This window comes from Manis pentadactyla, chromosome 5 (genome assembly GCF_030020395.1).
Source record: "Manis pentadactyla isolate mManPen7 chromosome 5, mManPen7.hap1, whole genome shotgun sequence".
NCBI lineage: Eukaryota > Metazoa > Chordata > Mammalia > Pholidota > Manidae > Manis > Manis pentadactyla.
This window is the reverse complement of record NC_080023.1, coordinates 95,099,211-95,122,665: the sequence shown is the minus strand read 5'-3', so window position 1 is coordinate 95,122,665 and position 23,455 is coordinate 95,099,211. Positions and strand designations below refer to the sequence as shown.

General features: G+C 39.4%; 1 protein-coding gene across 16 annotated transcripts in view; it reads right to left on the bottom strand.

Moving 5' to 3' along the window:
- Positions 1-18,166: 18,166 nt before the first annotated feature.
- Positions 18,167-23,455, bottom strand: part of ALPK1 (alpha kinase 1) — a 123,144-nt gene continuing 117,855 nt past the window's right edge. For all 16 annotated transcript variants that reach the window (XM_057502534.1, XM_057502531.1, XM_057502540.1 and 13 more), the window contains 3 exons: positions 21,463-21,625; positions 20,043-20,229; positions 18,167-18,821 (listed from right to left, as the gene is read on the bottom strand). In XM_057502534.1, coding sequence (XP_057358517.1) covers positions 18,622-18,821; positions 20,043-20,229; positions 21,463-21,625 — 550 coding nt within the window. In that variant the 3' untranslated portion in view covers positions 18,167-18,621. The remainder of the gene's footprint in view (positions 18,822-20,042; positions 20,230-21,462; positions 21,626-23,455) is intronic.

Below are 23,455 nucleotides of genomic sequence, written 5' to 3'. Positions count from 1 at the left end.
CTGTTTTCGCCAGCGCCCAGCTTCTCCAGCCACTCAGGCGAAAAGGACGAACCGTCAACTTGGATTACTGACTAGCAACAGCACAGGAAAGGCCGGGCTTCCTGAGCACACGGACAGGCGCCAGCTCCGCGCTCCAGCCCGAGCAGGTCGCACCTGCCAGGGACACACATGCTCAGCCTCCCGGGACCGAGTTCTGCAGTCCGGGAGGGCTGGGGGTGGGAGGTGCAGGCGGGAAAGGAGGAGGACGCCCACGCCTCCTTCTCCCACTATCTCGCCCAGCATCTCACTGAGTGGAACCCGGCTATTCTTCAGGTGTCCTGCCAGCTTTTGGATCCCAGAGCTCCAACGGTGTTAGCTCATTATCAATTCTCTTTTTACTTACCTTTCCCTTTTACTTTGCAAGGATGTTGACTCTATAAGCATTCTGTTTTCTTCTTATTAAGTTTCTCACAAAACAACAGTCATATTTCTTGAGAAATAAAAAGTCTTGAGAGTCAAAATTCCTCCCCATGGAAGCATATTTTAAATTTTGTTTGGACTTTCGGGGCAGTGCTTTCCTTCGTGTTACCTGGTGGTTACTGAAATGTACATTGAATTCCAGGATGTAAGAAATCAAGAGGCAAGAAGTTAAAGTTATTTCAAAGGATACATCTCCAAGAGAGGCTGTTTGGACGGTAGTTGGCTTTTCAAAGATTCAGGAATGAGTATCTGTGTTCCCTGATCCTGCTGAATTGCAGAACACATTCTGTCACCAGTGTTTTTCCTCATTCCTTCCTTTATAATGATTCCATCATGACCTGTTTCTCTTCCCTCCAATACCTGGAGACTTAAAACAAAGGAGCAAAGAACCAAAGCCTTTCACCTATTTTATTTGGTTTAGGAACGACTAAGTAAAAATGCTGACGTCCATGTAAAGTGCAAACAAGAACCTTCAAAATAGGCAGAGAGAACTGTGGGGCTGGTTTCCATGGCAGCAGCTTGCAATAAAGCCTAATTCCTTGTGACAAAGAGGTCATCTTCTTTTTGAAACGTGTTTATGATCCCTTTGTGCATTGTATTTTGGCATAAAAGCTTCTCTGGACTGTTAGGTCTCCACGGGTAGCTCTATGACTCTCAAGGGGGTTTATTGCCTCCTTGGTATAAGAATAGTGGAGGGAAGCCAAACTAGCGCCCCTGTGATGAAAGAGTAACGCCACGGGCTTGCCACTGCTTTCTTTCTGTTCTACATAAATCTAACTATGCACTGAAATAATCTAAAAATGAGGAATTCTGGGGTAACTTTGGCTTTGTGATTTTTCATTTTACAACTAGGGAAACTGCATGCAAACAAATGCAGAAAGAATGATTCAGTGTCAGGATATGATTTATTTTCTTGCCTTTCCAGATAATTTTGGGGAAAAAAATCAAAATGAGGTGAAACCTTGAACCATACCTTTGAGGAAATATACTCTGAGGAACATACTATGTGGAGTAAAGTCTAACCATAAACTTTAGATAAACCTTGTATGAATGCATTAATATTTCTTTCATATCACAGTGCCTAGAACATGATCAAAGAATGTTTTTGGATCAAACCTATTTAAAGTAAACAGTATTTTCCTTTTTTCCTTAACTCTCAAAATTACCATGGCAGAAATTTGGAAATAGACAAGGAAGAAAATGCATTTTGCTGGTAGAGCAGTAAAGTGACTTGAAAGTTCTGGATTCAAATCCAGCATTTTTCTTGAATTAGAAGGAAATGATTTCACCTCATCTTCATGACTGTGGGCATGGGCACAGGCAAGCCTTTCCAGGGGAGCTCTTGTTGGCATCTGCAAAGGAAGCACCTATCATTGTCCAGAGACCTAGGAGAGTCCACCTGACATCTTCCATCTGGGAAGTATCCGAAGGAGTGTAGTGCAAAAATGGGTTTTATTTTTTTGTGAGCAAATAATTGGAAAAGGGTTTCAGTTTTACTTAAGTAAAACTGTTCTGGACTTGTGGACTATTCTGCTCTCTTGCTCTTGGGAGAGATTTCTAGACTTCCCAGAGTTTTTAAAGAGCAAAATTGTTCTGAACTACAGAAGATGAAGCTGAGGCGATGAATGCTCTGGCCAGTGGTGCCCACCTCCCCTTACATTACTCTGAACCTCTCGGACGCTCATATGTTCCAGGACAATGTGTGTAAGAAAGTAGGAATGATAATGCATCACAAAACAGGCTGGAGCAAATCCCTGTGGTGACAACCACTGGTCATCGCTCTCCAGGTAACTGCTACTTCTGCATCTTTCCACCTAAAAGAGACTGAAGCTTAATTTTATTGAATGGTTTCCTTTCCCAGCCCAGCAAAATAAGCGATGTTAAGATCTTTGGTAAGGCACTAGAAGAGTATTCATAAACATTAGGCTTCTCAACTTTTTGGTATTCATGACACACTTTTGAATTTTAGAAATTTTGATAGCAAAGATTCAGGAATGAGTGATTTGAAGTGATTAGGAGTCTCAAAACAACATTAAACAAGACAGCTATGATTATTCCACACAGTATCTGCATCACATCTCACAGACTCTGTAACATTCACAGTTGACAGCCATTACCTTTCAGCATTGTATCTCTGTCCATGTAGACCTGTTTCTTGTCCCAACAGCCTCCCCTATATATCAGGTAATATTTCTGCATGTTCCAGGAAACATAATTTCATTGATACTGTCTTTACATGACTCCACAACTCTTATTCAAAGCCTGTTACTTCATTTCATTCTATTGGACTAAACCCTGCTGCTGGATTTTGTCAGGCACATTCCTAGTCTCCACCAATAGCTGATATTTAAACCCTACCGGGCATGCCCATGTCCCTTACAACTGAGTGGGGCCTCATCTCTGGCCTCTATCTTCTGCTCTTGAGATAGTGAGGCCAAAACATAAAAGCTGGTTGGGCTCCTGAGTGACCATATAAAGAGCAGTGGTCTTCATGAGTCACCTACACTCACGGTGGGTGTTATATGAGGCAGAAAATGCTTGTGAGTTAAAAGCCACTAGGATTTCGTGGTTGTTACTGCATCATAACAGACATTATGGATGTATATTAATTTGAGGACTGTACACAGTTTCTACAAATCAGTTTTGTAGGGAAAAAAAAGGGTCTTATAATTGACCCTTGGCTTGGTGGTTTACCTCTGAAGAATTTGAAAAGTCTATTATAAAAGAGATTTTTACTTTTGGCCATATCAGAAAGCTTTAATGCCTTGAAGCCAATAGCCATTCTAAAAGTGATTTTTAAAAATCATCCTAACCATTTTAAGTGTACAGTTCAGTAGTTTTAAGTATATTCACATCCTTGGGCAACCATTCTCCAGAAATTTTTTGTCTTGCAAAACTGAAACTCTATGCCCATCGAACAAGTCCCCATTTCTCCTGCCCTCAGCTCCTGCCAACCACTATTCTATTTCTTTGAACTTGACTATTTTACATACCTTAAATAATAAAAGTTGTTTTCTATTTTTAAAACATCTAGTGTCCCTGTCCCCATTTTTCTCTTATTTCAGTAAACTTTAATTTTATTTCTCCACACTGTTGATGTAGTAGTAAGCACGTATGAAGTTCCATAATGTACCACATCTAGCTATCTGCTCTCTTGGGAAAACAGTAATATGGAACAGTATTCTCCTTTGAATAGTGTTATTGGCTGATTGAGGACAATTTTGCAGGATAGGACTCATTTTCTGGGTATCTGCCCCTCTTGAATGAAGCCATCCATTCTTGAGAGAGCCCTGCAGGTAATTATGTTTTTGCCCCTTTCTATTCAGAATGTGATGGAGGTGGTAGGTTCTGGAAGCCAGTTTAAAGAGTAAATTAATTCTTGGGACTCTATGGCTAAAATCCACTGTGCTGGTCCCATTTGATCCTGTTATACCCAAGCCTATAAAGCCTATAAGAGGACAGTGTAGTTAACCCATGCATTTAACTGAAGGACTGGAATTAGCTTATTAACTTAGAGTATGTGATGGGGCTTCTTCGTTTCCAGGAAGCTAGAGCACTGAACTGAGTCAAGAGGTTGGACCCGGGGTGCGAGTGGTTTCTGCTGCTGATGGCTGTGTGACCACGATTCAGTTTCTTAGCCTGATAAGCCAAAGACTAGATATTTCCAAAGTTTCTTCTAGCTCTGATTTTCAAAGTTTTTATGAAATACAATAGGTTTGCTTATAGAAACACTTCTGGACAAACCCTAACAGTTTTCATATTGATATATTTTCAGAAAGATTTACTTTAGAAGAGCTGTATGGATTTTTAAAAATAGTTGGAGAAACCAAATTTTAAGTTGTCTTTTATAATTGTGCCTTTAAAAATAGTAACTGGAGGCTTGAGGAAGGCAACTGAAATGTCCCTCAAGCCAGGCTCATATCGAACGCTGCCCTCTGAGACTTGCCACGCACCTTGAATCCCATCTTGTTTTTCATTCAGCAATTGCTCTGAACAGAAGCCAGTCATTTTGGGTGGTGAAGAACAGCAAAGCTTTAAAAAAGATTTCTCTCTTGTAAGCTGCTTCCAGGATGATGATTTCTTTTATTCACAGACTCATATTCCTCCATCTGCCTCTTTTCTCCCTCATCTTTAAAAGGTGTCTCTTGATTTGGGTGTCATGGATCTATAAACACATCGCACAACTAATTTCAAATTGTTCTTGGGGGGAAACAGATTAAGTCTCAGTTTTCCATGAATAGCTCTGCTCCCTCCTTTTTAATAAAGAAGAGTTAGACTGGACCAGGGCTGATGGCATATTTACCTTCATGGACTTAAAAAAAAAAAAAGAAAAAAGTTAATTACTGCTCGGAGCAAGTTAGTCTGGCTGTCCTGAGCTGTCTTTTATTAGTTGTCCCCTTCATTAATTTCCCTCACTGGATTTGCTGCTAATAGCTGCCTGGGCCCAGTCCACTCAAAGCCGCATCTGTGCCATTGAGCAGCAAAGTAGGAGCCTGGCCAAAGGGGGGTGGAGATGGGATGAGGGAGACGCTATTTACAAATCAACTCTTATTAACATGATGGTCTGGTTTGCTGAAGAGGGGAGGAGGGGCCTCAGAGCAGAGGAGCAGCGGTGAAATCTGAAGGAACTAGCCAGCACATGGCTGTTTGGCATTTTACTTCACTCCCATGAATTAGTGGTTTGTCTCTTAGCAGCAGCTGAAAATAATATATTCTTTCTCAAAGGCTGGGTGAGTGTACTACTTTGTCACTGAATTTCATGAAAAGTAACAAAAGTATTGATTTTATAGTAAAGAGGTTTGATTTTCCCCTCATGAGGCAAAGACATTGAGATTCAAGTCAACAAATGACCTTTGTTCCTTTCTATGCTTATAGTTTATTTTTAGGTATTAATTCAGTTATAGACAATGTATTGAATACATACATGATTTTTTTCCCCCTCTTGTTCCAGTTATGATGTACGTTAGTTTGGGAATGCCCATCCATCTTAATTTTCTCACACCACAAATAAGTATACTATCTCCCTAACTTATTTTGTCTACATTGTCTTCCTTCATTAGAATGTAAGCTCTGGGAGGACAAGTGTGTGTGTGTGTGTGTGTGTGTGTAATGTGTGTGACTGGGGTGGGGGGGTTGTGTGCTTTTCCTTCAATGCTGCTATCGCCAGCATCTGCAACAGTGCCTCCCCCACACTAGGAGCTCAACAACTAATTGTTGATGAATTAATTTTTTATAGATGAAAAGCAAGAAGTTCTAAAGTCCTATTTATATTGCATACTCAATTAAGACAGATCTCAATGCCCCCTTTTTTTCTTTGATAAGAAGAAAGTTGTTTGTTCAAATGTTGGGCCTTGCCCCAACCTCTGTCATAGATTAATTTGGTCATAAATGGGTCTGCCTAAACAATTACTTCTGTCCTGAACTACAATAGTTTATCTTTTCAAGACAGACCTAGAATCTTCCACAGCTGAGAAAAGCATATTTGCAATAATACTGTGAGGTAGTGGGTGAGGTGGGAGTTAGTGGTTCAGCATATATTCTGTATAAACACAATTTCTTGACAATAGTAATGCCTTTCTATGAGCTTCTGTCCATATTGTTCTTTCACAATAAAATAGGAAAGTTAGATTTGAATACTCTGGGTATCACATGTCTGGGCCTGGGAATCAATCAGCGTGCATTCAAATCCCACTTCTAATATTTATTAGCTGTATGGTGTTAAACACTATAATTTTGACCGTAGTTCCTTATTTCTAAATAGAGTTAAATGAACTAATACATGTAATGCGCTTGGTGCACAGTAAGTCCTAATAAAAGGTTGCAATTTGTTTTCTGAGATAGATGAGTACCAAATGTACATGGTATTTTAACTATAAAAATTATAAGGCTTTAGGTTTTTAGTTATTTAAAAATAGCATTGTTTTATTGCAGTATCCAAGAAAAATCCAGGTTTGTAAAAATCTAGAATAATTATAATGACCATTGACTTCAAAGTGACATTATTTGTAGTTAATAGCTACAATGAATATAATTCTTTGGGGAGGTAAAATAAAATGCTTCATTCTTTGATAATATCATGGAACAAGAGAGGAACCCATGTGGTGTGGTTTCAGAGAGGTTGTTTCAAAAGTTAAAAAGCATATCCCCTTTGAACCAGAAATTCCACTTTTAGGAAGTTATCCTACAGAAACTCTCTCATTCTCTCTCTGTCTTTATATACACACAGGCACACACACTTGAATGTTTATTACAGTGTTGCTTGCAAAACAAAAAGATTGGAGTCTAATTAAGTTTTCATTAATAGGGGATAAGTTAAATAAGGCATGGCACATTCTGGTGGAATACTATGCACCATCAGAAAAAAATGGAGAAAAGTTAAGTGGATTGACTTGCTAGGGTGGCCACAAGCTCATTTCCTACTGGCAATACTGCTAATGTGGTCTCCAGGAAACACTGATGGCTCCATTGTCCCCAAACTTGGCTGGGCAGCAGAGTCACTTGTGTTATATTTTATAGATTCCCAGCACCTTCCTCAGACTTAAGGGGTGAGGCTTTTTGAAGCTGGATCCCAGTATCTGTATTTTAAAGAAAAATTAAGTTATTCTGATGCAACCAGCGTGGTGCCAATTCTGGGATGGGCATTTAGGGACCAGGGAATAAGAAAAAGATAAATTTGAAGAATTATTTCCAGACAGCTTTGGTTAAAATACATGTATATAATTTGGGAGGGCTCTTAGCAAGGGGGGCTGTATTAGCTATGGTAATGATTCCCATTTACATTATTCCTGGGAAAGTCTATCTTGGGCCAAACTGGGAAGAGGTAAATTATACACAATATTTTAGTAAAAAAAAATCAAGTTGTAGATCATTATGTATGGAATAATCCAATTTTAATAAAAGCATCAACATATTTTTTAATCTATATCTACATGTTCATATGAGCATAAAAAAAGTATGAAAGAGTACACACCAAAGAGTAAAAGCCATCTGAGAATGGGATTGGATTGGTAGGGTAAAGGAGGCCCTTTTCCTGTGTACTAAGTAAAATATAGTAGAGTTTGAAGTTTTGTAAGTTTGTATCACCCAGGTGATGAAAAAGAACCAATAAACACATTAAATACGGTCAAAACCAGCCTTCAAAGGTTCTATCAAGGCATATACTTGGCACTTACCCAATTAGGGCATGATTCCCTTCTTTAAACCAAGCCTTATTTTGCTTTAACAACAAAGACAGGGGCAGCAATTTCAGGACACCAAGAGACCTGGAGACCAGTCAAAGGATCTTGCTGCCCCTTTATTTTCTACTTCTCAACCTTCAGATTAATCCATTCAGATTCATCCACTTCCTTGGGAAACAAGTGTTGGAAGAAAGCCAGAGGACAATGAGAAGAGATTGCTGACCACAAAAACAAGCCATTAATTGACAAAGCGATGTTTTGGATGCTGTAGAATAGGGATCAACAAACTCTGGCCCATGGGTCAAATCTCCACCATCTGTTTTTGTAAATAAAGTTTTATTGCAACACAGCCACACTCATTCAGTTTCGTATTGTCTGTGGCTGATTTTGCGTTACAAGGGCAGAGTTGAGCTGTTGTGTCAGAGATGGTATGTCCCATAAAGTAAAAAAGACGTATTCTCTGTTACTTTACAGAAAATGTTTGTCAACCTAAGATGAACTCAGGAATAAAGGTCAGAATGATTACATGTACGAAGAAATATGGTTATCTCTACCAACACAAAAGAAAAGGAGATAACAATAATGGGTGAAGAAGTTGGGAATTGGAGGTGAGAGAGAAGCAGGTTGATGGAAATCACATGTCAGTGCACGTTCTTCTTTGTTAGGTCAAGAGGCTAGGGTATCTGCTGAGTGAGATGAGGCTAGCAATATCAGGGGTTGAGAGGAGTAACAGTTTTGAAACAATGCACATTTCTGTACTAAAAAGAACAGAAATAGTACTATTGAGAGGAATTTGCAGAACATGACATTTAAAAAATCTATTTTAATTGTCTATTTTCCCAACATCTGGCTTAAGAAATTAAAAATTTTAATTATTAAAAATCTTACATAAAATTGTAATTTTAAATAAAATTTAAATGTAATACCACTGTTGAAGCCTCCAGTGGATCTACCCCTGCTGCATCCAGGAGCCCACCCAGGAGCCTACCCCTGCTGCACCCAGAAACTGTTGGTTATCATTCCCTCTTACTTTTATTGGATGGGCTGTACATCTGTTGTTATACAGTTCAGCTGGGTTTGGGTTTCGTTTCTGCTCTCTTTTTCTTAATTTTCTTTACTTTAAGCTTTACATTCCTTCGGTGGGGCTGCTGTCCTTTGTGCTGGGAGTGGTGGGCCTGGCCTAGAGGAGGTGTCCCTTAGCAGCTCCTGCTGCATCCTCAGCTGCCTGTGCTCCCTGCGTGCTGGCACCACACAGGGCCTCTTTCCCTCTGGCCTTTATTCTCCCTCAGTTGTTAAGCTACTATTTCTTAGTACTGGGTGCTGGGTTCACAGTGGGGAAGAGGGGATCTTTATTTTCCTGTTACAGCTTCAGTCTTCAGCAGAGTCTCTGGGCCTGATTCTCAGGAACAGGGCTCTCTCAGTATTTCCTACTCTTCTTTCCAATGCCTGCTGAATCTGCCTTGTATGCCGTGGGTGGAAAAGTCTCCTGTCTAATCTCAGAAGCAGTATACCTCTCCGTATACCAGTGCTGGATCCTCAGTCTAAGAGTTTTTCTTGCTTTCTCCCAGGGGGTGTAGGGCCCTTGCTTCTTTCTATTCATCCCCTAGAAGTAATCGGTTGACCCCTTCCTCCAGTAGTTTCAGGCTTTTTGCTTTTTAGGAAAGAAGGATCCTGGTCACTTTTTGGGTATTCCTACCTCTGCCACAGTGGCAGCCAAAACTTTCTTATATGCCTGTAACACGGGGTGGTGTTGTGAGATGCTTACTTTGTAGTAATTTGTTACATAGCAATAGAAAATGAATTTGTGTTACTTCCAGGTGCATGGAACCCTCTGGAGCTGTGCAGTGCTGCCGCCCTGATCATAAGGAATTTTGTGACCCTGTATTACCAGACTAAGAGACTTCCGGAAAGACATGTTTTAATTTTTTTTTATAGTCACTATATTTAATTTTTTAAGATATAAAGTGCTTTCAAAACCACCTGACGGGGGACTCAGAAGACTTAAATTTCTGTGCGCTAAATTTCTTTTTTTTTTATTATTAAGGTATCAGTGATATACAATCTTATGAAGGTTTCACAGGAGCAACATTGTGGTTACTACATTCACCCTTATTATCAAGTACCCCCCCACGCCCCATTGCAGTCACTGTCCATCAGTGTAGTAAGATGATATAGAGTAAAGACATGCTTTCACAATCAGGATGTAAGATTCATGAGGTTGAGTGGACTTATAGCACAGACTGAATTATAGGAAACATGGAGGAAATAACCATGAAGCAGCACTTGGATAAGCAGGGAGGTAACTATGCAGAAGGCAGGTTCTAACAGTAAAGAAGAATTAGAGCAACTGGCATTCATATAGAAGCTAGCCTTAGCTCTAGTGGAAGACAAAGCTAGGGTGATAACTGTGGCTCTGCTTTGGTTTAGAGAATGAAAATATGGTGGATAAAAATTATGATTATAAGAGCAACAGTGACAACAGCCATTTATGGAACCTTTACTCTGTACCAGTCACTGCTGTAGTAACTTGACATGTGCTCTTTCTAAGTTGAACAAAATCTTTGAGGGTGATATGACTTATCTTCTTTTAACCCTTGGGTGAGGGTAATGAAGAATGATCCTGAGATTTATTACATAAAAAACAGGAAACAATGGCAGCATTTTGGTACAGGAAGCTTAGTGCCTGTTTAAGATTTATAATGTATCCTTAATCTCAATATTGCTTCTCTGCTCTGGCCAGTGGAGGAACTGCACTCTTAATTCATGAACCTTGAAATACATGTAAAAAGACACATGGTTTCTGAGCCAAGATGGATAAACTAGGCCTTGTTTATCACTTGGTTTTAAAATAATTCATGCTTTATCTAAAGAATATTACATAATAATACATACCAAGTTGATTAGAAACATTTATTATCATCTTAAGAAGTTAGATTACTAATTATACACATTTTAGCCCCACCATAGTAGAGAACTCCTAGAGATAATCATGCCATTTACTAGAGTCCAAAAGCAGATGGTAATCAGCTTCTCCAGAGTTATCTGATTTGCAGATATATAAAATATTCATAAAAATTCACATTAATACAATACTAGGAACCATTACTTTTTTACCAATTTTAATTTGTGTGCCACAAGTAATTTAATATTCTTAATTTAAAAAGCACTAAAATCAAAATCATGGAAAATGAGTGGGACTAAATCTCCCTAAGTGATGGAGCACTCAAGCATTTTACATTTTTACTCAGACAAAAAACCAAAAGCAAATAACAAACAAACAAACAAAAAAACCTGTCCTCCCAGGAACTAATCCATTTTCCACACTCATTATCATTCAGATGAGTCTTTTGTAAGACAAAGATGTCGGCATAGCTTTTTTCAGTGTCTGAGAACGCCTTTCTTATTTGGATTGTACAAATAAAGAGGACCCTCTGGATCTAATTAAGAGATTTTTCACCTGCCATCATTCATTCATTCAGGTCACAAACATTTATGGAACACGTGCTCTGTGCGTGGCACAATGTTAAATACTGTGTTACACCAAGAGTTATGCCACAATGGGCCAATCATAAAACTGTACTCTTAATTAATCTTGTGATTTCTAATGATGTACTTCTTTCATAACAAGGCTTTATTAACAACCAAGTGCTAGGCTAGGCATGGGGCTGACAAAATGAACTCTTAGTCTCTGCTTTCATGTGCTCATAATCTAATGGGGAGGCAGATACATAAGCAAGTAATTACTGTGCCATTGAGGTCCCACCATAAAGGTTTGTGATCATGTAATGGTGCCTATATGTGTGTATGTGCACATGTGTTTGTGTGAATAAGAGAGAGAGTGTGTGTGTTATTAGAGGGCAGTAGAAGGGGAAGAATCGGAGAAGGTCTTTCTGTGGAGGTGACACTTCAGCTGAGTTAAGATTGATAGGTGAGAGTTTCCAGGACAGATAGTGGAGGATATTGCAGGCACAGGGAAGAGCCTTGAGAAGCATGGTGATAGGAGGCTTGTCATATCTGGGGAACTGTAGCCAGGCAGGCCTGGGAGGGCATAGACCTACCTAGAGAAGAGGTTGGAGAGAGATGGAATGAGAGGATCATGGTTGAGTATTATTTAGGTTATACCATATGAACTTGCCAATGTTAGACTGTTTTGACTTAAAATGCAGCAGTTTGATATGGTTTAAATATTTTTCAAGGTGTCACAATAATGATGAATGAGCATCAGTAAATAATTAATGACCAGACTCTATTACTACGGTCATCATTGTTGTTTGCATTTCCCTCTCCTTACCCTGGTCAGAAATGACTTCTCCCTAGGGCCAAGGCTGTTTGCTGTGTTGGGGGAGACTCTGAAGTCCCTTGCAGTTAAGTGGTCTTGGATCCTGAAGCCCGTGAAAGTGGGAAGATGAATTCTGTAGGGCCTCACTGGGGAAAGAGCATGGATAATAATGACAACAAAGGCCTGTCCTTTACTGAGCACCGGAATGTGGAATGTGCCAGCCACTGGGCTAAGGCCTTCCCATGCAGGGTCTCTGATCCTCACAACACCCTGGGGTGTGTCTTTTTATACTCATTCTACATAGGGGCGCTCAAAGGCTCTGGGAGGCTTGCTGCCACTCTTCTAGTCAGCGGCAGAGCTAGGGCGCATTCCTGTGGTTTCAGCAGACTGCCCTTCAAGGAGGCCTAATGAGAGCAACTGCCCTCAGAGCTAGAAGGGACCAGACTGCCAGCTGACGTTTAAGTCACTGTCCAGGAGAGGAAAGGCCAGAGAGTGGATGTAGCCCCATGAATTATGCCAATGTCAGAAGTCCTTGCCTTTTAATTTTAATTTTTTTGGCCTTAGGGATGTAGGAAGGGAGAAGGAGGGGAGGGTCCAGGAGATGGGAACAGGGGTATATGAGAAGCAGTCTGGTAATATGGGAAGCAAAGTGAAGGGAGGGTGCTTTTCCTCTCCCACCTCCCTGGCAAGCAACCAGCTGGCTTTATGATTTAACTCTTTGTTTACTGTGGCAAGAACAAAGCACATTCTGCTTAGCGAAGAGCTTCCTGACCAGTTACATAGCAGGGGGACAAAACTGTAGACATCATATGATGAAAACATTTTCCTTGATTTATTCCCCTAAAAAAATGTGTATATGATGGAATAAGTAATCAACAAAATACAATATAAAATTAGAAACATGTTACTAAGAGAGGGTTCTTAAAGTGAGGCGACATTTCTGGCACTTCGGGACGGCAGTGCGGCTGAGCTCCCTGTGGCCTTGTCATCGCGAAGCCACCCCACACACCAGTGGATGGTGGGAACAAAGCCTCAGGAGGCCTCGTGACCCACGGGCGCAGCGTCTCATCTATTACCCGAGCGGCCTATTCTAGAAACCATCTTTCGGGTGTGGCTCTTCCTTTGTTTCTTCTGTCCCACATGCTGAGAGTGATGACAAGGGTCATTTCTAGTTACTGCTGTGGACAGTGCACTCAAAGTGACCTTTTCAACTGAGAAGCAGCCATTCACAGTATGGATTTTTAAACAGTTTTCTCATATAAGTACCATGCGCTAACTGATTGCATAAGTAGAGTTCCTAAACGGTTTACTCAAAAAAAAAAAAAAGGGTGAGTGTATTTCCTTACAGGTCACATTTTGAATTTAGATGTAGGTGCCTGTGACTCTCTGAGTCTTACCTCTTTTCATAAGAAATACATGATTTTGTCAGGGTTTGAAAGAGAAAACGACTCTAGGGTGATTTTGCAGGGATGAAAGGGAAGCTACTTTCAGCAGAGTGGAATATATAATCAATCTTTCCAATGAAAAACATGACAATACACTTAGCAGAGTCTCTTTTCCCTTCTAACAATTGCATGAGTCAGCTGTACCAAACTATAAAATGCTTTCTGAAAAAAACATTTTCTTGGTAAGTTGACTGATTTTTAAAATGTATAAAACACTAACTTCCCTCAAGTATCTTTTTTAGTTCATGTTCTTAGCATTTGAGATGCACTTTGGTTCGTAGTTGTTCTGAACACAGCACTTTTGCACATGCTCAAAAACCATTAAGGAAGTAAAATAGTTAAAATACACCAAATGGCCAAGCACTTACTTCATCTTGACCTGTATTTTAGTTTTATTTTTATATTTTGGTTGATTTCTTTTATTGAAGTGTAGTTGATATACAATATTATATTGGTTTAAAGTCTACAACATAGTGATTCAACAGTTACACACATTATTAAATTCTCACCCCCACTAATGTAGTTACTGTCTGTCAGCATTGAAAGATGTTATAGAACTATCAACTATGTTCTCTATGCTGTACTTTCATCCCCATGACTAATTTATATTATGATTGATTTGTATTTTAATTTTTAAGTCGCTAATGCCAAAGACTGGCATTCTCCTGACATAGGGTGATTTGGAGCTGTCTCTCTCCCAGTCATCACCTGCTATGAAGCCCCTGAACAACAACAAAACTTTTATTGGCCTATACAGGATGGATATTAAACAATAGTGTTTTTTTTATTGTTGGTATTCCACTGCCTCCCTCGCTCCCCTTTCTGGTAATCAAGAGTTGTGATCACATTGTCTCAAGATACCTAGGAATAAGTTTTGCTTGCTAAGTGTGTGTCCTTGCTCGGCTCGGTGCAGAGCCAGTGCTGCTGGGATGGAGGGATAGAGGAGGCAGGAGGGGATGAGCTCAGGTCTGTTTTGCGGTAGGTTGTTGAGGTTGTGCTGAATTGTGGAGCTCTCTCTATATGCAGCTCAGTCTTAGGTCATCATCTTTGGTTCCTGTCTGAAAGTCCTAGGACTTTGATATTTTAAATTGACTTTGTGAGAACAGTTTATGGCTTCTAGTCTTTGAACAATGCATGTTTCAAAAGCCCCTGGGCTCAACTGCTCTTAACCTTTTTGTATACCCACTGAAGTGTCTTGCTGACTTGTCTATGGTGGGGCAAAGAGCCGGTCATTCAGATAGATGCCTGTGTTCTGGTCTGGCCTGACCTGGCTCCTGCACAAACATGCCCTGGAGGGTGGGGAAGGATACAGCTGGCCAGAGGCTCCTGTCCCTCATCTACCATCGTCTCCTGTGCAGGTGGCCCAGGGAGTGCCGTCCAGCCCAAGGGAACGCTGCGCATGATCCAGGTGCTCAGCCCAGAGAGAATGTCCCTATTGAAAATGCATCGGGAACACGGCCCTTCACAGCCAGTCGCTGTGGGTCCTTCTGTTATTTGGAAAAGACCATGTCAAATGTCTAACAAAAGTGTTTAAACAGCCCCTCTTCTTTTTGGTGATTTGTGTAGGAAAAGAAGGTTAAATCTGGTGTCTGTCCTTGGCAGAGAAAACTTACATATTCCAGGGCTGTACTTTCTTACAGAGCACTTACAGAACATATAGCTGGCTATAGAGAAGTAATGCTTGAAAATTTAGTTAAAAATAACAAAATAGGGCCCTCTTTGATTCTAAATCACTTTGAATAGAAAAGTAGTCTGTACTTTAAAAGAGCATTTGGCAGGGGGAAGTATGGGCAAAATGTAAATAATGAAGACATTGCTAACAACAGTGTTGCCTAAAATTCATCAAAACCTAAAGGAAAACACAGATTTCTTTTTATTAAACCTGTATTATTTCCAGTGTAAGGTCTAAATGGCAAAACACAAATTAAACTTTAAAGTGATTTTAAGTTTTAAAAATTTAGAAATGGATTTAGAAATGATTTTTCTTACATTATCTTTTAATGAATGCGCTTATTTAATCTAAAATTAAATATTTTGATACTTCATTTTACCTTTTTTGGAAATTGCTTATAAAAACAAATATAACACAGTTACAGATTCAATTATTTAAAAAATACTATTTTCTGTAATATGATAAATATTGCTTTGGTGGGTAAATTAAAGGCTGTATCCCAGCCTTCCATTGTGAGCTCATTTCTATATGAGATTCATTTAAAATTTTATTACTGTGTAGGTCACACAATGGAATAACAGTGTTAATAACTTGATACTGTAGCTGCAGGATTTGCAACCTACTCTTATGAAGCTAACTGCCCTAGGGGCCAGTGGCTGCTCATTTATTTCACCATATTTAAATCAATTGCCAAGGCTGTCAGACAATAAATTGTGTGTCCATCTTTGGTAATAAAACTGGCACCTCAAAGTGCAGAGGCGTATACAAAGATTTAATAGCTCCCCCTTTCGGGATGTATTCTTCCTTGTACCATCTTCTGCAGGGAAGGTACAGAGATATAAAGTAACATTCTTTTTCTGTCTTCTTTCTAAATTCTGTTTGACCACTGTCCTTTTGAGCCCAACATTTTCAGCTTCTGTCAAGCTCCCACTTACTGCCTGAGGGGAATTCTTTTGTCTGGGGAGCAGAACAAGATAACCGACTTAATCTTCCTAGTAACACGTGAGTTGCCATGTATCATTTTAATCTGCAAAACACTAGGGCCGAGTAGTGTCACATGCTGATTTTACTTTTCTATGAGAAAGTGACTCCCTGGTTTCATGATGGATTGCTTGTTCTCTTTAAACAACAGTCAAGATGGTGAATGCCCCGGGGTGATAGACAGTGTGCAATGGGAATGGGGGCAAATCTGATGGGCCGGTTCAAGTTCACCTGACAAAGCTGGAGCGGTCTGCAAGCAGCATTCGAGAAGGGATTATTCACACTGGCATTATAGTTTTGAATGCATTTTTCTCCTTGTGCAGCTGCAAAGCTCCCTCACACGGAAGGTTTATGCACCATAATAAAGAGATTTATTTTTTTTTCTCTCACTCACTTGCTTCTTACACTTCACACCTAGTTTCTACTGAACTGTTCAGGCAGAGGACATCTGTATATCCAAACTACACAAAACAAACATCTTCAAAACAATAGCAGCACTAAAAGACAGTAACAAAAGCCTGTTATTTCTAACGTCCAAAGGGACAAAAATTAAGCCTCCTTAAATTGAATTCAACTCCTGAACTTAGCTTTTTATACACTGTCCTTTCACAACTCTACACACAGAAGATTAAAGTAAAAATTACTTAGTTCAATTTCGGAAAATGATAATGAAGTTTTTCTAAAAATTACTTGAAAATTTCCCAGTAACACCATTTTGCTGTAAGAAATAAACATTAAAGAATTGGTGGTGGGGGTGGGGCTGGGAGGAAGAAATTAGAAAAGTTTGAGTACAAGGAAGCAAAATAGATTTCCTTATCAATTAGATGTGGGTCTGAGGAAATGCTTTTTTGTCTTCCTTTCCTGCCAACTTTCCATCCTTCTGCCCATCCACTTATCTACCCACATCCTACACTGTTGCAGAATAGGTTCCTGAAGCCTGGAGAGTTCAGACATTCTTTACTTCTGTAATTAAAACATAAGTCCTTATTGTCTATTGCTTTATGTAGCAAGAGGTAGTTAGCTAATAGGAAGTTACTGAGGATATAAAATGCATAGAATTTTCACCAACGTCTTGTTCATTTCTCATTCATTCAATTATTTGAACAAAAATGAACAAGCACCCACTGTAGCAGCCACTACAATAAGCAAGTGCTGATATGGTAGAAAAAGGCACAAGACTAAGCTTAGGCTGGAGAGATAGACGTAGTCACCCACAAGACAGCTCCAGTGATCCAGGAAGATCATCTGTTGGGGAAAGGCCTGAAAAGAGCTAATGGGTGGAATAGGAGGATGCAGGGAGACCATGGTGGAGATCTGACACCTGTGAAGGGAGAGGGCGAACACAGGCTGACAGGGCAGGAGGAGTCTCTGACAGCAGCAGAGTTTTAAGAAGGTTTTGGTCGGGCCGGTGGGAGGCCTTTGTGTGCAGTCACCTGTTGGAAGTCTTCTGATCCTAGTATCTCTGCCTTGCTTAGTCGCTGGCTGAGAGCACTGGGGAGCATGATTCATCTCGAACAGTGGTGCATCCAGAGGGGTGCAAGCGGGGCATCAGTCAACTACACTCCCACAGCAGATCTGAGTGTTTCTCACTTGCCCAGTGGCAGTTGTGAACAGACATGGGCAGTAACCCCAAACAGAAAGGTATAACAATCAAGTATTCTGAAACTTGATGGATGTAGGACTGAGTTACACCACCAGGTAAGCTACTAAGACCTGCTGAAATGATAGTTAAGGGGGAAAGAAAGGTAGAATAAATAGTGGAGGAGGGAACTGTGAGAACCAGTTGTAATCCCAAAGACTAACTGTAGTAAGGGAGTATCTCACCAATCACCCTTTTTGTGAGTTTCTTTCAGCAAGATCATGGAGGAGCTGCTCCCCAACCTGTGTGAAGGAGCAAAGCTGTGTGTCCGAGGTGTGGCCTGTGGTGGTTTTAAAATGCACCATTCCTCCCTCATGCCTGTCACAAATGTAAATGCACTAGAAGAAAACATGGGAGGATTAAAAATAAAGAAACCCAGAGTAGGTGAGATCTATACAGGACATAAATGATTAAATAATTCAATTATGTGAAATGAATTCTACATGGAAAAATGGTTTCATACAAAGTCAAATGTCAAAAGACCAACAGAAAAAAAAAATGGAACTTATATCACAAAGTCCTGAATTCTTTAATATATATAAGGAACTCCTAAATCAATAAGAAAAACACCAATAGTATTGGTTTTGATAGTACAAAAAGCTCCAAATTCTCAATGGCTTAAACCACAAAAGTTTCTTCTCATCTGTGCTTTGTGTCCATCATGGGTCAGTGGGGGCTTTTCCCCATGTTGCCCTCACTGCAGGACTCTCGCTGGTAAGGGGCCATCACCGGATGTTTCCTGGGTCATTGTGGCAGAGGGAAAGAGACTCTGTAAGGCCCTGCACTGGCAGCTAAACATGAGCCTGAAATTGGTACTCATCAGTTCCTCTCACACATCATGGGCCAGAACCAGTCCTATGGCCCCACCTAAGCCCAAGGGGACCAGGTGGTGCCAAATTTGTGCCTGGAAGGCATGAGAACCTGACATTGAGCAACACTAAGGCTACCGCAAAACCACTCCCGGTAGTCTATGACTCTTTCAGTTTCTCAGCTGAAGGTCTTGTCAAAGAAAGACGATGGCATATTTCATTACATTCCACATGCTGGTTATTAAAGAAGTAGAAAATTCCTCTCTTTCCGAAATTGGTAGGGACATCTTTCTGATCAACAGAGTGAATCTGGGGATCAGTTAGGTATATGACCCCTTTTCCATTACCAGTCACCCAACCTAAAAGACAAATAAATATGTTCGAGAATTAAATCCTCTATAAAAGCCAGTAAAGTGTTTCAGGAAAAAAAAAAAGTATATACTTGAAGAGATACTTTAAAAGTATGGTCATCTTCTGGTTTATATTTAATAAATTTCTGCTAAGGGATTTGGTGTTGCATATTCCAAGTGCTGTTTTAAGGAGAATTGAATACTGGGTAATTAGAATTGTCAAATATGACATATGTAATTTTCTAGGAATCAAAGAACAATGGGATATATTTAGTATAATGACTAAAATCATAATATTAAATCAAAGAGCAATGGGATATATTTAGTATAATGACTAAAATCATAATATTAATATTAAATTTAAAAAGTCTTCCATGATTCAGAAGCTTCTTCAGTGCCTTTCATATTAATTCATATATTTACCTGTTCATTTTACAAATATTTATTGATTAGTATACAAGACACTGGGCACTGGGGATACAACCATGGAAAAGTTCATCAAAAATCTCTGTACTAATTGAGTTAACATTCTGGTGAAGTGGGACAGGTTAATAAACAGTATAGGTAAGTAAAATACATAATATGACAGAAAGTGATGATAAATGCTATGGAAGTTGGGTAGAGAAGATCTTGGGGGATGGTCAGAGAATTATTAGTAGAAATAATTATAATAAATCTCATTTATCATTTAAATGAAGTGTAGCATATTGGATGTAACTATAATAAATAAAACACCTTATGAACTGAAACAAAATTAAAACAATATTAATGAAGATAATTTTAAAGAAGTCAGGTTCAAGTACACATAATTTTCTGTTTCATAATGATCCCAATTATGATGCCCAATATCACACTTACGGTGATGGTAAAGGACTGGAGAAAAGAGTGGAAAATTTTTCACACATTAAAATATGCAATATTAAGAAATCTACATCACTCAAATCCACTTGAGCTAAATAAAATAAACTATTACAGATGTGCTCTAGAATTAAACACAACAGAATGCGAACCAGATCATCTCACTGAATATGTGACACCTTAAACACTTGTAGAAGCTTCAGACATCTTTTACAGGCATCATTTGCTACATAGAGTAAAATTGATAAATTCCAAATAGTAGCCTATGCATAGAACAATTTATGAAATAATGATTGGTTGAGCTATTTACAAAATCTCACATTTACATTTAAATAATACTAGAAGTAAAAACTAATTTCCAGTTTTACATACCTTGTAAATCGACCACAACATCTCTATGATTAGAAAATTCATAAGAAAAATGGCCATAAGCCAAGCCGTAGTCTGTGGCTTTGTATTCTGTTTTCACCACTTTCTTGTTATTCGATAATTTTACAAATTCTCCCAGCATGTAAGGTTCCACACTGACACATCCCTTTATTGTCTTGCCCTCCAAGATCTGAAAAATAGAAACAGGGGGCATTATAATGTAACAGTGAAGGCCATGTGCTTTGGGGTCAGGTAGATTTCACTTTGAACCTAGGCTTTGCCCCTTAGAAGCTTTGTTACTTCTCTATTTTGGTTTCCTCATTTGTAAAGTAGGCATAATAATAGCTACCTTACAGAATTGTTAAAAGAATTATATGCGAAAATGCATGTAAAGTGCTTAACATTGTATGTGGCGTTTCATAGCATCTAAAACTTATTATTCTTTTATTAAAATGCTCACATAAAAATTAGGCCATTGAGTGACCTATCTTAGAGGGCTAGCTTGTCAGGGCATGTAGATAGATCATGCATAGAGATTATGGAATATCATCTCCAGCATTTCTGTATGTGATCTACTTTGTGGAATTGTTTCAAGGGTTAGAGTTAATGTTTGTTAAATGCCTGGCATAGTGCTGCTTGACTATAAAGAAAGTGCAAAATGGATGATAGCTATTATTACAAATATGGGCCTAAAATAAAATATGGGTCTAAATACATCTCTGCCAAAGTAGAAAAAAACAAACAAACAAATTTAAGATCTAACATATTTGGGAAGCAGGGAGAGAAAAGTCAGTGGAGATGGTTGTCTTTATATATTTAAAGACATATCTTTAAGGAACACAGATTGGTCTCAATGGTTCCAGAAGTCAGAGCTGTAATCCATAGGTAGAAATAAGAGGAAGACAGATTTGGGCAAAAATCTAAGAACCTCCTAACAATTAGAGTTATTTGAAAGTAGAAAGGTAATAATTATTTTTTCTTATTCAAGGTGTTTAAGCTATGGCTTAGTAATCAGTTGGTTATAAGGAGTGGGGACCAACAGATGCAGAACAGGGGATTTATGCATCACGTTGAGGGGTTAAGTTGCACCAGACATGATCCCTAGGTCCTTTCCCTCTCTTTTAAACTATAAACAATACAAAGAGAAAGTATACTAAAGATGCTAACTTGACCATGTGGGACCAGGTACTAGAATTAACAGAGTGACTTAGAAGATCCAAATGATGCATTCAGGGTACAGAGCGCCATATTTCTTACATATCTTTCCAAGTACATGAAGCTAATGAAGTAGATGAAGGAACCTGGAGTTTACTGGATTTTACCAGAATGATGGTGGCAGTGTATGGAGGATAGGTTGGTAATAGAAATCTAACCTAATATACATAGGCCTGTTTAATCAAACACTTGCTTTCTGTAATCTTACCAGTAATATTGTGGATGGGATGTAGAATATCTGTGTTGGAATCTTTTGTTCATAAAGTCTCTTGTTAAATTCTGTCACATAGTGTTGGGCGGTCATTTGCCTCTCTACATCGATGAAGTGGTGCAAGAGACCCTTCTGCTCCTTATATTCTTTCCCAACATATCTATGAAAGGAGAAAAGCCACACAAGGAAACGCAAAAGTGATTTACTATAGAGCTAAGAGAGAGGAGATCAAAACAGAAATTCAAAAATGCTTGACAAATGTTTCTCTTTCTCTGCTTCAGATAATCAATATTAATTATTTTGACTTAGCTCAGACTCAAATAATTTTGTATGAACCACCTGAAAAATGGAACACAATTCATTTTAGCTGACCGTGATGGTAAATTTTATGTGTCATTTTGATTTAGCCACAGGATGCTCAGATAGTTTGGTCAAATATTATTCTGGGTGTTCTGTGAAGTTGCTTTTGATTTTAAATCAGTAGACTGAGTAAAGCAGATTAAGCTCTCTGATGTGAATGAACCTCATCCAATCAGCTGAAAGACCAAATAGGAAAAAAAGACCTTCTTACTTGGAAAAAGACCTTTTTTCCAAGTAAGAGAGAATTCCTCTTGACTGACTGCCTTTAGAGGGGACATTGGTCTTTTCCTGCCTTTGGACTTGAACTGAAACATCAGCTCTTTCTGGGTCCTGAGCCTGCTGGCCTTTGGACTGGAACTACACCATCAGCCCTCCTGGACCTCCAGCTTGCCACTTGTAGATCTTCAGACTTGTCAGTCCATAATCATGTGAGCCAATTCTTGGTAATAACTCTCTGTCTATATGTATATATATCCTGTTGGGTCTGTCTTTCTGGAGAACCCAAATACACTGACTCAGGACCATACTGATTATAAAGAGAACGTGTCCAATTAATGTAGCAGTTTGTCAAACTTCTTTGGTAAGGCAAGGGAGCCAGCATGGGTAGCAGAAAGTGTACAGACTCTGCAGCCAGATCTTTCACTCCCTGCAGCATGGCCTTATACAAGTCAGTTAATCAATCTGAAGCCATCCTCTAATTTTTGCCTTTTGTGATTACTTCATCTCTACAAATACTAGTTTTCCATCATCACCTATTACATGCACAACACTGGGCGAGTCCTGAGTGTTGTCCTGAGTGTTTTGAACAATGTGTGAGACATGATTTGTATATTCCGAAGGCTTTTGCATAGCTGGGTACAGAAGAATACAAAGCAATAAATGACTAAGTGTTGAATGGAGGGAAATAATAAGTACTATTCTTTATTGTAGCTTCTATTTGCTGTAGGTTGCTGTGAATTTATGAGTAATTCACATGGGTCAGGTGGCTTCCAAAACACCAAATGAATCATCAGTCTCAATGAGAGAAAATTCTCTCCAGAAATTTCTAAGTCCAATATAATAATGGAATCCAAGTCAGTTGCAGTTTTGGCGATTCAGATTCCTGGGGGATCAGAAGATATCTGACAGTGGAGGCTGCAGAGGAGGAGATGACACACATTAAAAAGCAGCTTGCAGAGGAGTAGTTGTAAATGATTCAAGCATTTCTGGAGACTTTGGGGCCTGCAGAGGCTTTGAACCAGTTGGGAACTGTGAACAAGCCCTATGGTTGCTGGGACTGGAGCCTTTCCTGAACATGCTGCCAGAGGACCTCCGGCCCCAGGTTCAAGATCAGTCTGGGGACAGAGGCCCATTCCTTCTAGCATCTTCTGTCATTTTGTTTGGATCGTTTTTCTTTAGCAAAGATTATCATCAAACTTGCTTGTTTCTTTGGTTGCTCTCAAGATTGTTTCCTGGTGTTGTGAGGTTTGACAACAACATACCTAGATGTGAATTTATGATTTATTTCCTCCCTCCCTCCCTCCCTCCCTCCCTCCCTTCCTTCCTTCCTTCCTTCCTTCCTTCCTTCCTTCTTTCCCTCCTTCCCTTTCTATTCTATTTGGGATTCACTGGGATTTACTTAAAAATTAAT